Below are 14674 nucleotides of genomic sequence, written 5' to 3'. Positions count from 1 at the left end.
TGCATTCATTTTCATATATTTGCCCCTCTGTATAGTGTGATCCCCATCACTAGTCTAACAGAGCTCCTATCTTGGGACATACACCGCAATAAATGAAATAAGGCAGGTATACCTGGAGGTAAGTCATTCCTCCCTAAAGGTACAGAGGCACTTCAAAAGCCCAGCAGAAGCGGCAGATGAAAATCTCCAGATTGACTTACTAACCAGTTGGACTGAACCAGTAAATACAGGAGGTTGTCAATATTTTCTGATCAGAACTTCCTTTTAGGGTCCCATGGGGCAGTCTGCAGCAAACTTTTATATTTTATGTGACCACAGATTTATGTTAAAGTTGTCTACATTTGTACATTTTTAGGGAATTACCCTAATATAGCACAAAAACAAGTCATCTTTGAGTTTTAGTTCGAATAAGATTCATGATCTGATGGTGCACCAGAGACATGGGAGATTGCAAATTTGACTCTCTGCTAGCACATTACAATCTGTACACACGCACAACACGTTCATAATATAGGGATTTGTTTGCATTTGCAAGATACAGCTGTAAGACCAAAATGTTACATTTAGTCTTTGTTAGATGGTATTAAAGTCGTATATTTTTTAAGCTAGTTCAAATGCGAATTAAGTCATCTCCAATGGATGCACAAAGACACAGTAGAACAATCTGCTCCCCTGCTCACTGCTCTCCCTTCTCCAAGCTAGTAGACGGATGTCTGCTGGAGACTGTACTGTCCCTTTTGATCTTGTACTGGACTGTAAGTTCCAGGAAGCCGAGTTGTGAGAGTAGAGCCAGATGTTTGGAAACATGATGACTGTGAGTTCCTGGTGGAAAAATGTCAAGAAATACATTGTTGGGTAACATATATTTGTTTTATCTGGAATCATTATTGAAAAAAAGGAGTTTATAATTCGACTTTTCAAGAAAAGAAATAACATTTGTATTCTCTGTTGTGTCTCCTCTTCAGTGTTGTGCAATAGCATTCATTGAGAAGCTGGATGCCCAGTCATTGAACCTAAGTGAAGAAGAGTTCAGCAGGTACATGTCTGGCCAAGCTTCCCCAAAAAAGCATGATTCTGACATCTGGGACACAGACACATGCCCAGGAGTAAAACAGATGCACAGGAACCTAGACTTGCTCTCAGAGCTGTCTGTGAGGCAGGAGCGCATTGTGACAGGGGCCAAGAAGTTAGAAAAGGACCTGATTGACTGGTCAGAGGACGTAACTCGTGAGGTGCGGGACATTGTGGAGAAATACCCACTGAACATCAAATCTAGCAGCCAAGCTTTGGCATCCATCGATTCAGAAAATGTAGAAGATGACCGTCTACCCCCTCCACTACAACCACAGGTCTATGCTGGATAGTCAGTGTATGCTGAACTCCATTCTGTTACTCCTGTAAAAAGGTCATCCCTGCACTGAACCGTTTATTGAGAACATAGACAGGGGAATGATTTAGAAATCTAGTGTGTTTTTTTCCTTTTTTTTTTTGAAGGTCTGATCACACCTGGACTACAAAGTTAGTTTCATTATTTTTTTTTCCGACAGTTTCTATCAAAGATATAAATCTAAAGTGCCATCACTAAGTCAGAGATCCAGTTTGTTACACTGCCTGGCTTGAACAGGGCTAGAGCAGGGTTTGAACCCATCGCCACTGTATATCCGGAGGGGATGGGCAGTGTATACCAAAGGAAGGAGGGGGCAGGGTTTTCGACGAGCTAGTTCCGAACTGGCCTGACAGTGCAATCAATGTGTTCTTCGGCTTAGAGGTACTTATTTATATTTTATGTTTTTTTTGCTATGCTTTTTAATGAGCTCAAGTTTTGTTTTACAAGTGCAGTTATTCTTTAAGGAATGGTCCGCTAGCCACTAATCGTTTCTGAAGCTAACTTCTTAAATAGCACTTGTTTTTCTAGTATTCTACTTCTCGTATATATTGTCATATCATGAACCTTGCTGACTATGTCTCCTCTGTCAATCAATTTTATTTTAGTTTTATTTCTTTAGGTACATGTTGTCAGAAGCAACAGTGAGCTTCTGTAGGTATAGCTATATCGGGTGGCCCTACTGTATCCATAGTTAAAAAGATTTGCCAGGCTGATTCTAGCAGTAAGGATTCTGGGAACCCTATTAGGTGAATGTGACAATTTCCAAGGATTTAATAAAGAACATGCTGGACTATTAAAGGATCTGTCCAGTCAAAGCCGATATATTTAGGTTAGGTCCCCTGAAGATAGAACAAGCTGCTGGGTGAAAGCCTCAGAAATTATCCAGAAGTAAATATCATTTACTGACTATTGTAGAAGAAAGTACCAAAAATGTTGGAGTTTCTATGCTAGTTTTACTTTTCAACTGGTAAAGCAGATCCAAGGTCACCAAAGTACTTGCATTTTCCAATGTGACTCTAGCTTCTAAAATACAATCAGTAGTAATTCTAGCCTTATATAGCTGCATTGCCTTGAGAAAGCTGGACAGCTCTGGGTTCATAAGCCTCCAGCAATCGGTATTCTCATTTCCTCAGTGAAATAATCCCCTTTTAAAGATGGCCACATTTGCAAACAAGCTTAGTTGCCGTCCCAGATCTCACTATAGCAGGTTTGCAGTCAATAATATATCACACCTCCAGCTATGCATTTTGTATTTAGTTATGTGCTTTAGTTTTTTCATGTGTCAGCATTCAGGGACAGCCATCTACTTGCAAACTATTGAGACAGACATTGTGCAGACTGAAGCAATATTCATGAGAATGGTGCTTATACATCGCCCAGAAACTACTGACACTCCGAGGAATTATCACTACATACACATGTCCCCTACCTGCAGCAGAAGTTTTCTTATTAATGCACATATTTTCCATGATTATATTGGAGCTAGGTCTTACTTGCTGAGCATTTGAGTAATTATGAAATATGTATTTTAGTGTTGCAGGTGAAAGCAAATTGCGCATCATGTTTGGAAAGTCCAGTTGTTTCTCCAAAATCAAACTGTATGCGTTTGTGGTTTCTGCAATAATACTTTACACAGGTTTTGTTTTTTATGATTTCACCCTTTGTTCAGTTAAAAAAGACTTTGTCAAGACATGATGTACCTGGTAGAGACTACAATGTCCTGCTGAGTGGTCAGCATCAGTTCACTGGGCATTAGACAACTCGCAGCTAGTTTCATCACTACTACAAAGCTATTATCAGCCCTGGATAGGTGCTCTAAGGCAGGATATTAATCTTATGGCTGTCCGGTATGAAGCATTATGACAGTCTCTGTAACATTAACGTGACACTAAACAATTTAGTTAAGGTACTTGAATGTATTTTTAAGATTTAACTCCTGAGTTTAGCGTCACTTTAAGGCATGAGGCAATCCTTTTTTCATTATTTGTGGTTCAATACTTAAAGTGACATTAAACCCTCAGATTTTTTAACATAAAACAATACTGTAATGTACGCCTTACTGTAATCCATGGTTGTTTCCCTTCTCTTTGCTGCTCTTCCTTTTAAATCCGTATCTGTTCTCATGCTGGGCAGAACTTCTGTTTTGCAGCAGACTGCCTTGTCTCTGAAATGGATACATAGTGTCTGTGTGAAGGTTCACAACCCGAGCCAGCACTACAGGAAGAGGCACTCAGTTGCAAAGGGAAGTTCTCCCCCAGCATGAGAAGAGATAAGGATTTAAAAGGAAGAGCAGCAAAGAAAAGGGAAACTACCATGGATTACAGTAAGGCACACATGCCAGTATTGGTTTATGTTAAAAAATCTGAGAGTTTAATGTCACTTTAAGTGGTGTCCATACCTCTCAGCCTTCTGAAGTGACACTGTTCATAGCACAATATGTAGAATAAAGACCCCTATCACTTTACCTTTAGGCTACCTAATCAAAATAACAAATGCAATCATTTAGCTGAAAGGGTTAGGGGTCTATTTATAGACGTTTTCACATATGTCCCCCGAGATTCAAACAATTTTTGTTATTGGATTTAATTAGAAGTGTGTGACTCCTGGGTGAGAAGTTGTGTGAAAACATTTATAAATGGACCGCCTAATGTACCATAACATTTTCGGTAGGTAAATGACACATTCTTTTTATAAAGGTCTGTACATCAGGGCACCAAGAGGGCCAAGTCAGGAGGAAAGAGGAGCAGTGGTATTTTGGTTCTAAATGAGGGACAGTTGGGAGCTTTGGTGTGATCTCTGCTCTTATATTTCCATCTCTGTGTAGTCTCATAGGATGCATTGCAGCAGGGGTTATACTCCTGTTGATGTATGTAATGTAAAAAAGGATCACAAATGTCATAATGGACTTCAAAAGTGGGTGAATTTGGCATTCAGGTGCAGGGATCTTGCTGCCTGCCGGAGGTGTCCTGGAATATAAAAAGCGTGTGGATGATGTAGACTAATGGAAGATATCAGTTTTTGTGTGGATCATTTGTCTGTTTAGGATTGTGGAACCTTTTCTACTAAAAATATATCATCCTGTGATCTGAGGTTGACTTTAGGAATACAGTGTCAGCTTGTGCACCAGTCTTTCTACCAGCTTCAAAAGTGATCTGTGGAACTAGAGAAACACATTTTGGATAGCAAGTAACTGAAACTGCATTAACACCCTAAGGGCCGGTGTCAACGGGCTTTGGGCTTGTGCCGATGGCATTCGTTTGACATTAGCTTAAAGGTGGCCATACACTGTACAACCATCGCAAGACCTTAGTCTTGCGATGGTTGTAAAGTGATTTAAAAAACGTACGATCTGCCCATCTTGGACAGGCAGATCGTACTCTCGATCATCGCAAGCCCGCCCCCCTGAGGGGCGGGCTTCCGATTACCGCAATGCTGAACGGGCAGTGTGCGCGTGCGCACACCGGCCCGTTCGGCATTTGTCTCCCGAGCACCGTTCAAACCAGCCGAAAATCGTACGATTTTCGGCTGGTTTTCTCGCGTGCTCCTTAGACAAAAGACGTGCGACCGGTACAGTAGAAACGGTCGCACGTCTTCGTTCACACTGCTCGATTCTCGTACGATCGCGGGATTTCCCGCGATTCTCGTACGAGAATCGAGCAGTGTATGGGCACCTTTAGATGCTTCTAAGATCATTCAGAATTTGACAGGTTTATTTGACCTGTCGTTTACCTCCTTGTGATCTGTATCAAGCATGTTTTTTATTCCCATAGACTTGACTTCAAAACCCATTTGCAGCGAAGAAAAGCCCATCCACCCACAGGCAGGCTGAACGAAGAATGCGAGTTTCTTTTGCTAAATAAATCAAGATGCATCATTTTATTGAGGATTGACATGAAAGATCTGAACCATTTGCCCCCCTTGTCCTTCCCTACATTATCACTAACACATAGAATTAAATGTAACAAGCCCCAAACACAATCCATGGTTTTCAAGGTCTATAGAATGTAGACATTTTGAAAAAAGTTAGCAAAAACTAAAACTTGATTTAGAATGGAACACTAGCTTCACAGATATTTTCTGTGCTGAACTAGGCAAGTTTAAAGCTTGTGATTTTATTGCTAGGTAGCTTAAAGTAGAGCTGAAAGCAATATTTTTTTCTTTTAGTTTTGGATAGAGTAAGGGAGGGTTATGACCCCTGTCAGCATTTTTTGCCATCCGTGTCCCCTTGGGGAGATTTCCCTTCACTCCCTGCCCAATATTTACAGCAGTGAGTTAGAGGAAATAAATCCAAAGTGAGGGAAATCCCTGGTGACAGCAGGGTCACCAGAACTAGTGTCCCCATTGGAACATTTCCCATCTATTCCTGTGTTGATGACAGCCCAACATTTTCTTTCAGTGGTAACAGTCACCAGGACCAATATAGAGGGTGAATCTCCCTAACAGGACACAAATGGCAATAAAAACCTGACAAGTGTTCTAATCCCTCTCCATATGCTGTTTTGTTTCTGGTCATTACAATTATAAAGGATCATATTATAAATCAATTAAACAAACACCTCGCCCTTTAGGATTTGTATTTCTATTTTGCTCAGAAGTGACACTTCTAGATAAAATCCAGCAAGTCTACAAGGGACTATAAGTGCTCTACAACCCCTTTCTTATTTCCACCCATCGCTGCAGGTATTACGAAGGATCTCATTCTTACTGCTGACATTTTCTTCTATATTTAAAGCGGAACTCCAGGAATTTGAACAGTTAACCCTTGCATTGAGGCTACCCTCTCACACTGCTCATTTTCTCTATGGAGGCTGCTAGATCAGTCCCTGCAGCCTCCTTTCCCCAGGGCTCCAGAGGTCTAAGCATCTATGACATCATCAAGTCTGATACAGTGTATTAAATGTGAAGAGGCCGAGGAATATACCATAGCCGGCGTGGAGGGGAGAGAGGTGAGCAGTCACTGCCGCAGGACCAAGGATCAGGTGAGTATTTCTTCTTCATTATCTCCCCTAGAGAAAAACAAGCTGTTAACCCTTGCACTGCGGGGGTAGCCCCACTGCAAAGGTTAACTTTTAAAAATCCTGGAGTTCTTCTTTAACAATAACAAATGCAGCAGAACAGCGGGCTCTGCATGGCACAGAGGGGTGGAGATAGGAACTCTATCTCTACAGTATAGATATCCCACCAATGGCATCTATAGTCGGTGTAAGAAGCCTTGAGGGGGAATCAGTCCACTGCTTTGTACTCGTGCCTAAAATATAGGTTTTGGCTGAATGTACTCCTTCCATGTCTACAGGTAATCCTTAAAGCTGAACTCCAGCCAAAATGTCTTCAGCCTGGATAGAATGGGAAAGGGTTAGGTCCTCGTTTGAGTTATATTCCTGCCCCAGTCGGGGTGATTTTCTCTCATCTTCTGTCAGGACAGGAAGTGAAGGGAAATCTCTCCACACAGGAATCGGACAAAAACATTTTCTTTTAGTAAAGTGGGGAAGGTTTCAAAGATCTGACTGACTTTTTTTTTGTAATCTCCCTGCCTGCCTTCCTGTACCATTGACAACCGCTCCCCCATGTTTTTTTACTGGTGTCAAAGGTAGTTAGGGATAATCTCCCCAATGGGGGTCACACAAATTATGAAGGGTATGTAAAGCATAAGCAATTAACTTTTATTTGGTCCCTATGGCTGGACATTCACTGATGGAAATTCATCAGATTCACAGGAATCAGGCAAAATTCTTGCGGTAGGAGGGCCCTACTGGCTTGACAAAAGTCATTTACCCAATCGGCTTTTGTGGAAGTTGCTGGGCTGGAAATTCTTGGCAAGAGATTGACTGCAGCCAGTCCGGCAGCAACAACAATTGAAGATAAAGGAAACAAACCCTTAAGTAAAATATTGCAGACACCACATCTAAGGATTGGTAAGCTGCAATACATTTTGGGTCTTTAACATAGGTGGGCAACTCCGGGCCTCCAGCTGTGCTTTAACTGCAATTCCCAACATGCCTCTGGGAGTCATGCTTGTAACTGTCAGTCTTGCAATTCCTCATGGGATTTGTAGTTCCACAACAGCTGGAGTGGCCTGACCCAGGTCTAGATAATGCTTTAACTCTTCCCCATTCTATCCAATATTAGAAAAAACAAAATCATTTTGGCTGGTGTTGAGCTTTTTTTTTATGACACTAAACTCAGCAGTTAAGGCCTCATTCAGACACAACGCAAGAGCAAAATTGTATATTGCGTATATGCGCGTATATATACGCGCATATATGCAATCCCAGAATGCATCAATCGTAATAGAAATTTTAATGAACTGCATGAGCGTACGTGCGTATACGCGCGCAAACAAGCGTGAATGCGCGTGAAATACGCTGCCCAGACGCATCTCGGTTCCATTCTGTTTTTGCGCATGTTTACGCTACGCAAATATATGGCTCCATATGCAGCTATGTGTACAGAGCCATTTAATTGCATATGGTACAATACGCCCGTACGCACATATACGCGCGGTAATGTGAATGAGGCCTTAATCTTAAAAATACATTCAATTACCTAAACTAATAACAAAAATGTATCTTATTTGTGTATCACTCGGCTGTAGATCCTCAAATCATCTCTGAATTGGTGCTGACACCGTCCTTCCTTCTGGAGGGTGGCTACTTTTGTTCCCCATGGGCCCTGTGTGTGTTGTAAAGTGGTCACCGCTCCAAGATCACTCCTGTGATGGACTACAAGCTCGTGTTTAGTTTACTAATTTGTATTGAGATTGTAGTCCATCACGGGAGCGAGCTTGTAGCTGTGGGTACTTTTAGACAGGGACCATGGTGAACAGAAGGAAGGACAGTGTCGGCACCAATTCAGAGATGATTTGAGGGTCTACAGCCGAGTGATACACAAATAAGATATATTTTTGTTAATTAAGATACTAGAATACATTTTTAAGATTTAAAGGAGAACTATGGGGTCAGTGTTTTTGCCCATAGTTCTCCTTAGGGTAACGGGAGGACACAAACTAGCGTCCTCCGGTTACCCTAAGCTCAGTATACCGCGAGCTACAGCTCCCGGTATACAGAGGCGCCGCAGTGAGGTGAGTGGAAATCACTCATCTCATAGTTCTCCTTAACTCCTGAGTTTACTGTCACTTTAAGTGAAGTTGAGCTTTAAATATATGCCAGCTCTACTTGTAGCTTTATTGGTATTGTATTCTTAGAATAAACATGTAATCACAAAATGAGTCTTAGATTTTAACATTTTTCCAGTCAGGTTGTTAACAGTTATTTCTGTGTATGATTTAGAGACTGCTCTCAGTACCCAGGCTTTTTCTTTCTTAGGAAGGTACCGTGTGCTGTTCCTATGATCCCATCTCAATACAGGGAGAGGAGCAGTGTTAGTAATCTGTAGTGTCGTGGCAGATGTCCTGGAGGCCGTTGGCTTGTGCCTGTTCCTTGTACATGGACAATTGACCAGATAACAACATATTTCTGTTGGTACTATTGAATATAGATTTCCCTTTTTTATCTATTGCGTTGATGAAGAGTATGTCTGTTAAGTGGTTATGTACAGTATGTTTGGGGTTTTTTTTTTTTCTCTACCAAATTTTAAACTTGATATGTTTTCAGATGTGTTTCCTATCATGATTTCATTGTAGAATATGTACAGATGTAAATATGCAATGTAAAATATAATCAGACAACCTTATTTAAAAAGTAGCGCAGAGTTCATAGATTATGTGCTGGTACCATGACATCTTTTTGGTCAGCTTGGTCATCCTGAAAGCTGATTGGCTGCCAGAGGTTTCTGTACTTTGCACATAGTTGGTGTACTTTTCACTACCCTAGTAAATAAGCCTGTGTATATTTTACCACCATATAGACATAATAATAATTGAAGTTGGCATGCTGGAAATGTTTTGTTAGATCAGAGGTGTAACAAGATGTGCTTTATTTGCTAAAGGAAAAATGTAATATACGGGATTTACTCAAAGTGTCTCACCCATCCTAGACGTCATCAACAGATATTAAATACATCATTGTGCAGGTACTACATAGGTTCAAGAAGGATCTTTTCCAAGTCTTCCATCCTTATTTAAAGGGAATGTATAGTGGTTTTGTATATATTTTTCTTCTATTTTATGGTCAAGACTCAAATGAAAACAGTTTTTTTCAGTCTGGAAAATAAGAAATATTGTGCGTGATTATTTTGTCTTTTTATATCCACCCAGATAGTGGAGCTCTCGCCTCCTTTTCATTTGACTTGCTCATAATCTGTTTGGTTGATCAAAAGCTCCAGTTGAAATTCAGAAACATAAGTGAATGAGTAAGAACAGTGACCCCCAATCCCTTCTCTGCCCCCACTCCCTCGCTATGACTCTGTCTGAGGTTTCATTCAGAGACAGAGTGTGTAAAAGGAAACGGGAGAGGTAATGATGTCACCAGCACACAGAGGGCCACATTATCTAGACGTCCTTTATTGATGTTAGATAAATATGCTATCACAAAAGATGACATTTCAAAACCAGTGTGGTCCCTTCATCAGGCAAAGCAATGTCACATTGTTTTGCCTAATGATGGTACCACATTGGTCAGTCTGGAAAAGATACGTCAGCGTGAGTCGGGATATATTTAACGTTTGAAAGGAAACAGGTTCTGCTACTCTGTTTGTAAAAGCCACAGTGCTCTTGGAATCCTGTATCATGGGCGCCCCTTGTAGTAAACGAGAGAGACTAGAAATGCAGTGCTTTTGCTAGAACTATCCACCTTGTAGAAGTAAAACAATCCTATTTCAGTGCATGTGGCACTAGGAACCTCTGAGTGCTGGGGGTGGACACTCCTAGAAGTGTCTGCTTCCCCCAAAGACTTCACCTTCACCAAAGACTTGCATTTCACTTATTTAATCTCTACTTTTGGGGCATTTTCTTTATTTTAAAAGCAGAATTGCTTTACATGTTATTTTATAACCCTGAATCTGAATAAACAAAATGTATACAAAAACACTGTACATTCTCCGCCACAGATTAGCCATACATTAGTATTTGGCACCTAAGCTGAACTGAATTGTGCAATGACTACATTTAGTGACCGGGATGCAGGGCTTTCATGTCCAAATCTACCAGCCTGGCTAACTGATATCAGATATCAGCAGATTAGATCTTAAACATCCTAATTTTCTACTACGATCCCTTCACATGGGTGTTTTTAGAATTGTAGAAACTTTAGAATTAATTAAAACTATGGCCAGCGGTCGACATTTTTGGGATTCCCATCCTATTTGAGAACAGCAGCAGCAGCAGCCTCCATTATACTACTTTATGTTGTCCTATTACATTAATCATTTATTTATGGCATGTTTGATTGTATAAAGGACTAACCATGCTAGGAGGACTTTGTCAGCATTTACAAGGATCGATCAGTGAATTGTACAATATTTCTTCCAATGGTAAACAAAGCAGAATGATTTTGCACATGTATTAGAAAACTTACCTAAGATTTATTCATGGTTGTTATTGAAGGCAGTAAAACTTAACATGAATAACAGGTGAATGTTTGTATTAAAATGTAAAGAAGGAATTAAAATCTTCAAATGATTGTGTGTGTGTGGTATTAAACAGATTTGTAATTTGCAGCATAGTGGTAGCTGGTCATGGTAGAGGAGGAGAAGGCTGGAATCTCCATCATCCTTTTATAAGCATCAGTATGCGTTGCAGATTTTCCCTCACTTCCTGTCTGTTGAAATCGCTGTCACCAGGACAGTATGTCAGGTTAAATCTCTATAATGGAGCCATGAATTGTGGTTCTAACCATTCCTCATGCTATCCAAATCCTAAAGGGTAACTCCACTTTAAAAATATAAGAATTAAAAAAAACTTTTAAAAAAGAATACAGCATATATAATTCACACAAGCCCAACTTGTAATTTAATGTTATTAAAATTATCTTACCATTTAAAACTGTAGCTGCTGTAATGTTCTAAATCTGTCAACAACAAAAAAATTCAATGCAATATGGTAACCTGGAGGCGTTCTGTACATAGTTGGTGTGCAGAACTCCCCCAGAAATGTCACTTCCTGCTTCTGTGATTGGCTGACTGACTGTCCCAGAAGTTTGCACTAAGATACAAGTATCATTTTTGGCATCCCTTGCGACAGAAATATCATTTTTAGTGAGATACTCTCTAAGGGTTAATTACTACTAAAGGGACACTGCACCTTTCCAGATTACAACACAGGAAGTCCACCAGATAGTTATAATGAACCCAGACACTCCCATTCAGCGATCAGCTTGGACAGGACATGCTGCAACAAAGGGCAGAAACCAGTAGGAAACGGCAACAAAGTTTGATCAAATTATTGTAATGTACAAAGATCACCCAGAGGGGACTGATTTTTTTTCTCAACAAGCGTGGAAATACCCTTTAAAGTCGTGGTTCTCAACTGGTGGGTCGCACCAGGCCTTCCACTGCGCTAGGCATGAGGCTTCTCAGCCTCCCCCTAGCGCAGAACTGTCGGTGCTCGCACTGAGGAGCCATTCAAAATTAGCTGCCCGACGCCGAGTATCAATTTGAGGTGAGATGCGCTTGGGGGTAAGGCCGCTTGAGAGCTCCATCCATATGTGCATTGCTTGTATAGCTTCCTCACGTGCCCTGTAGAGGTGAATGGACCGGAGTAACATCACATTCTGGCTCCTGGCACCTCCTACAGGGCGCGCAAAGGGAGTTGTACAAGCAATGCACATATGGATGGAGCGCTGTCAAAGCACAGCAGTCCACACTGGACCCCAAGCTGAGGATCCACTCCAGTTCTTATAAGGTAGGAAGTCTGGGTGAAACTTTAAAAAAAACATTTGAGTGTGAGATTGTGTCTGTGGTTGTGTGTGTCTGTCAGTGTTCACACTAGTACAGTGCATTAATCGCACAGTCTCTTGATACACAAATAAGCTACATTGTTGTTAATAGTTCAGGTACTTGAATTAGTATTTGAAGATTTAACGCCTGAGTTTAGTGTCACTTTAAGGATAGGAGGGTGAAGTTCCACTTTGAATTCTTTCCCTGTGCTATTTTAAGGCTTTTGCTCCTTGTCCTTCATTTCTCTTAAAAAAGGAGAATGTATTAGTCACTTCTATGTGAACTTACAAGACAGCAATCATCAATGTGGTCAATTGTAGGAGTATACATTTTGTTCCCAGGCATCAATCTGTCAACAAAGAATAAGGATAAGCGCACCTATTCAGAATGTTGGATCCCCAGCCCTCCATATCTAATTCCTAAATAGTAGTGAAGACCTCGGACACAAGAAGTTCTCAGTGCCTGCCAAGGATCAAGCAATGTTTCCATCCACCATCACCCTGGAATCATTGTCCATGTGCAAGACCCAGTGCACACTGGTTTTCAGATAAAAGTGCATTCTTTGGTGACAATGGGTAGGGGAAATATTAAAAAATAAAATTGATGAGCAAAAAAGTTCCACGTAAACCGCAACATGGACCTTCACAAGCAAAATGCATTGAGATAAAAAGAAACTTTAAAAAATTGCTTCCACTGATGTCTCCAAAGCACAAAAAGCATCTAAAAGCAGCTTATTTCCCCATAAAGAACCCGAAGGACACTTTCATATCTGTTGTGTGCAATGTGTAGTCTTCACTTCACACCTAGGTGTTATTGAGCAGAAGGAAAAGCACTTTAAAAAGCCCAACACAAGAAATCACATGATTTTCAACGGCACCTGTTCACGCCTGAGCTACAAAACGCCAAACGCAGAAAAAAAAAAGTACATGAGCTTTTTTTGGCAGTCTCAAGTTTGTGTTTTCACCCCCATAAACTTCAATGGAAATGCGCGGTTTAGTGGGTGTATGTCCATTGACCGGCAATGTTTCTTGAGCTGCCAGTCAAAACGTGCGTCTTCATGCCGCGTAAAAATGTGCCAAACGAGCAAAAAAAAACATGCTGAACCCACGCGCAAAAAACGATGCTGCTTTGGGGTGAACAAAAGTTGCCCATACACCTTACAACCATCGCACGGCTTTCGTTGTGCGATGGTTGTAAGGTCATTAAAATTTCGTACAACCTGCCCATCTTGGACAGGCAGATTGTACGTGTGATCATCGCAAGCCGCCCCGCTGAGGGGTGGGCTTGCCGATGATTGCAGTGCTGAGCAGGCAGTGTGCGCTTGCGCACACCGTCCCGTGCGGCTTTCGTCTTGTGATCGTGCTATTAACCTGCCGAAAATCGTACGATTTTTGGCGGGTTTTCTTGCGTGCTCGTAAGAGGAAAGTCTTACGACCGTACAGTAAATGCGGTCGCACGCTGCCCATACACCTGCCGATTATCGTACGATCGCGGGATCACCCACAACTATCGTATGATAATCGTCAGGTGTATGGACACCTTTTGACATCTCCACATACTGCAGGTCACAAAATGTTCATCTAATATCATCTGTTACATAGTTAGTGGTTGAAAAAAAGACACAAGTCCATCGAGTCCAACCTATAGAGATATGTTAGAAGAGAATAAAGGAGCACAGGGGGATTCTATCTCTTCAGCTTCTAGTTTTGATAGCTTCTGGACTTGTGAGACGTCACTTGTACAAAATAGTTCACTTCCTATGTTTTTACAAAATATTTATTAGTTTTCAAAAATTCCACAATAATAAACATTACAATATTTACAAACAATTTCTTAACACAGCGCTTACGATGAACCATTCTACAATTGTACACACCATCTTAACAATTCTTTCTTCTATATTATTATTCCACATCTATCGTTTTGAAATAGTACTCCTTCCACACCCTACCCTTACATCCTTCCTTCCCTCCCCCCCCAAAAAAAACACACTCCTATGTTAGTAATGATCTTGTTTGAAAAGGGAAATAAAATCTTCTCTCTTGCATTTTCAAAGCTTAAAGGGTTTCTAAACCCTCACGTTTTTTTGGCTTGCTAGCCGTAGACATATGCAAAAAGTTGGTTAAAAAAAAAAAAAAAAACCCCGCTTTAAAAGCGGTTTAAACTTACATGTGTTTTCCCCGCGCGCTCCCGTCCGAGAACCTGAAACTGCTCGGGCGGCCGCAAAGCATCTTGGGGCGGGCGAATGCGCAGTTCGGATTTTCAGCCCGGGAGAGGAGGAGAGACACAAGGTAAGTCTATGGACGCGTGCACCCGCATGCAGACACCGTGGGACAGGAAGTACCAGCAAGGACAGAGGAGTCAGCGCTGGATCGGAGGCCCGCAACAGCGTTGGAGAGAAGGCTGAAAATGACAGGAAAGAAGAAGAGACATCATTTAAGGTAGGTGCTTTCATTA

The 14674-nt window shown here is 41.2% G+C and overlaps 1 protein-coding gene across 3 annotated transcripts in view; it reads left to right on the top strand.

Annotated features, from left to right (window-relative positions):
- RABGEF1 (RAB guanine nucleotide exchange factor 1) overlaps window positions 1–1539 on the top strand; it is a 49909-nt gene extending 48370 nt beyond the window's left edge. For 2 of the 3 annotated variants that reach the window (XM_018555014.1, XM_018555013.1), the window contains exon 9: window positions 966–1539. In XM_018555014.1, coding sequence (XP_018410516.1) covers window positions 966–1364 — 399 coding nt within the window. In that variant the 3' untranslated portion in view covers window positions 1365–1539. The remainder of the gene's footprint in view (window positions 1–965) is intronic. The other variant, XM_018555012.1, reaches the window with a different exon arrangement.
- Window positions 1540–14674: the final 13135 nt, after the last annotated feature.

The sequence above is a fragment of the Nanorana parkeri genome, unplaced genomic scaffold (genome assembly GCF_000935625.1).
Source record: "Nanorana parkeri isolate BGI_ZX_2015 unplaced genomic scaffold, ASM93562v1 scaffold181, whole genome shotgun sequence".
NCBI lineage: Eukaryota > Metazoa > Chordata > Amphibia > Anura > Dicroglossidae > Nanorana > Nanorana parkeri.
Note: the sequence above shows the minus strand (reverse complement) of the source record. Positions and strands in the feature narration are given on the sequence as shown.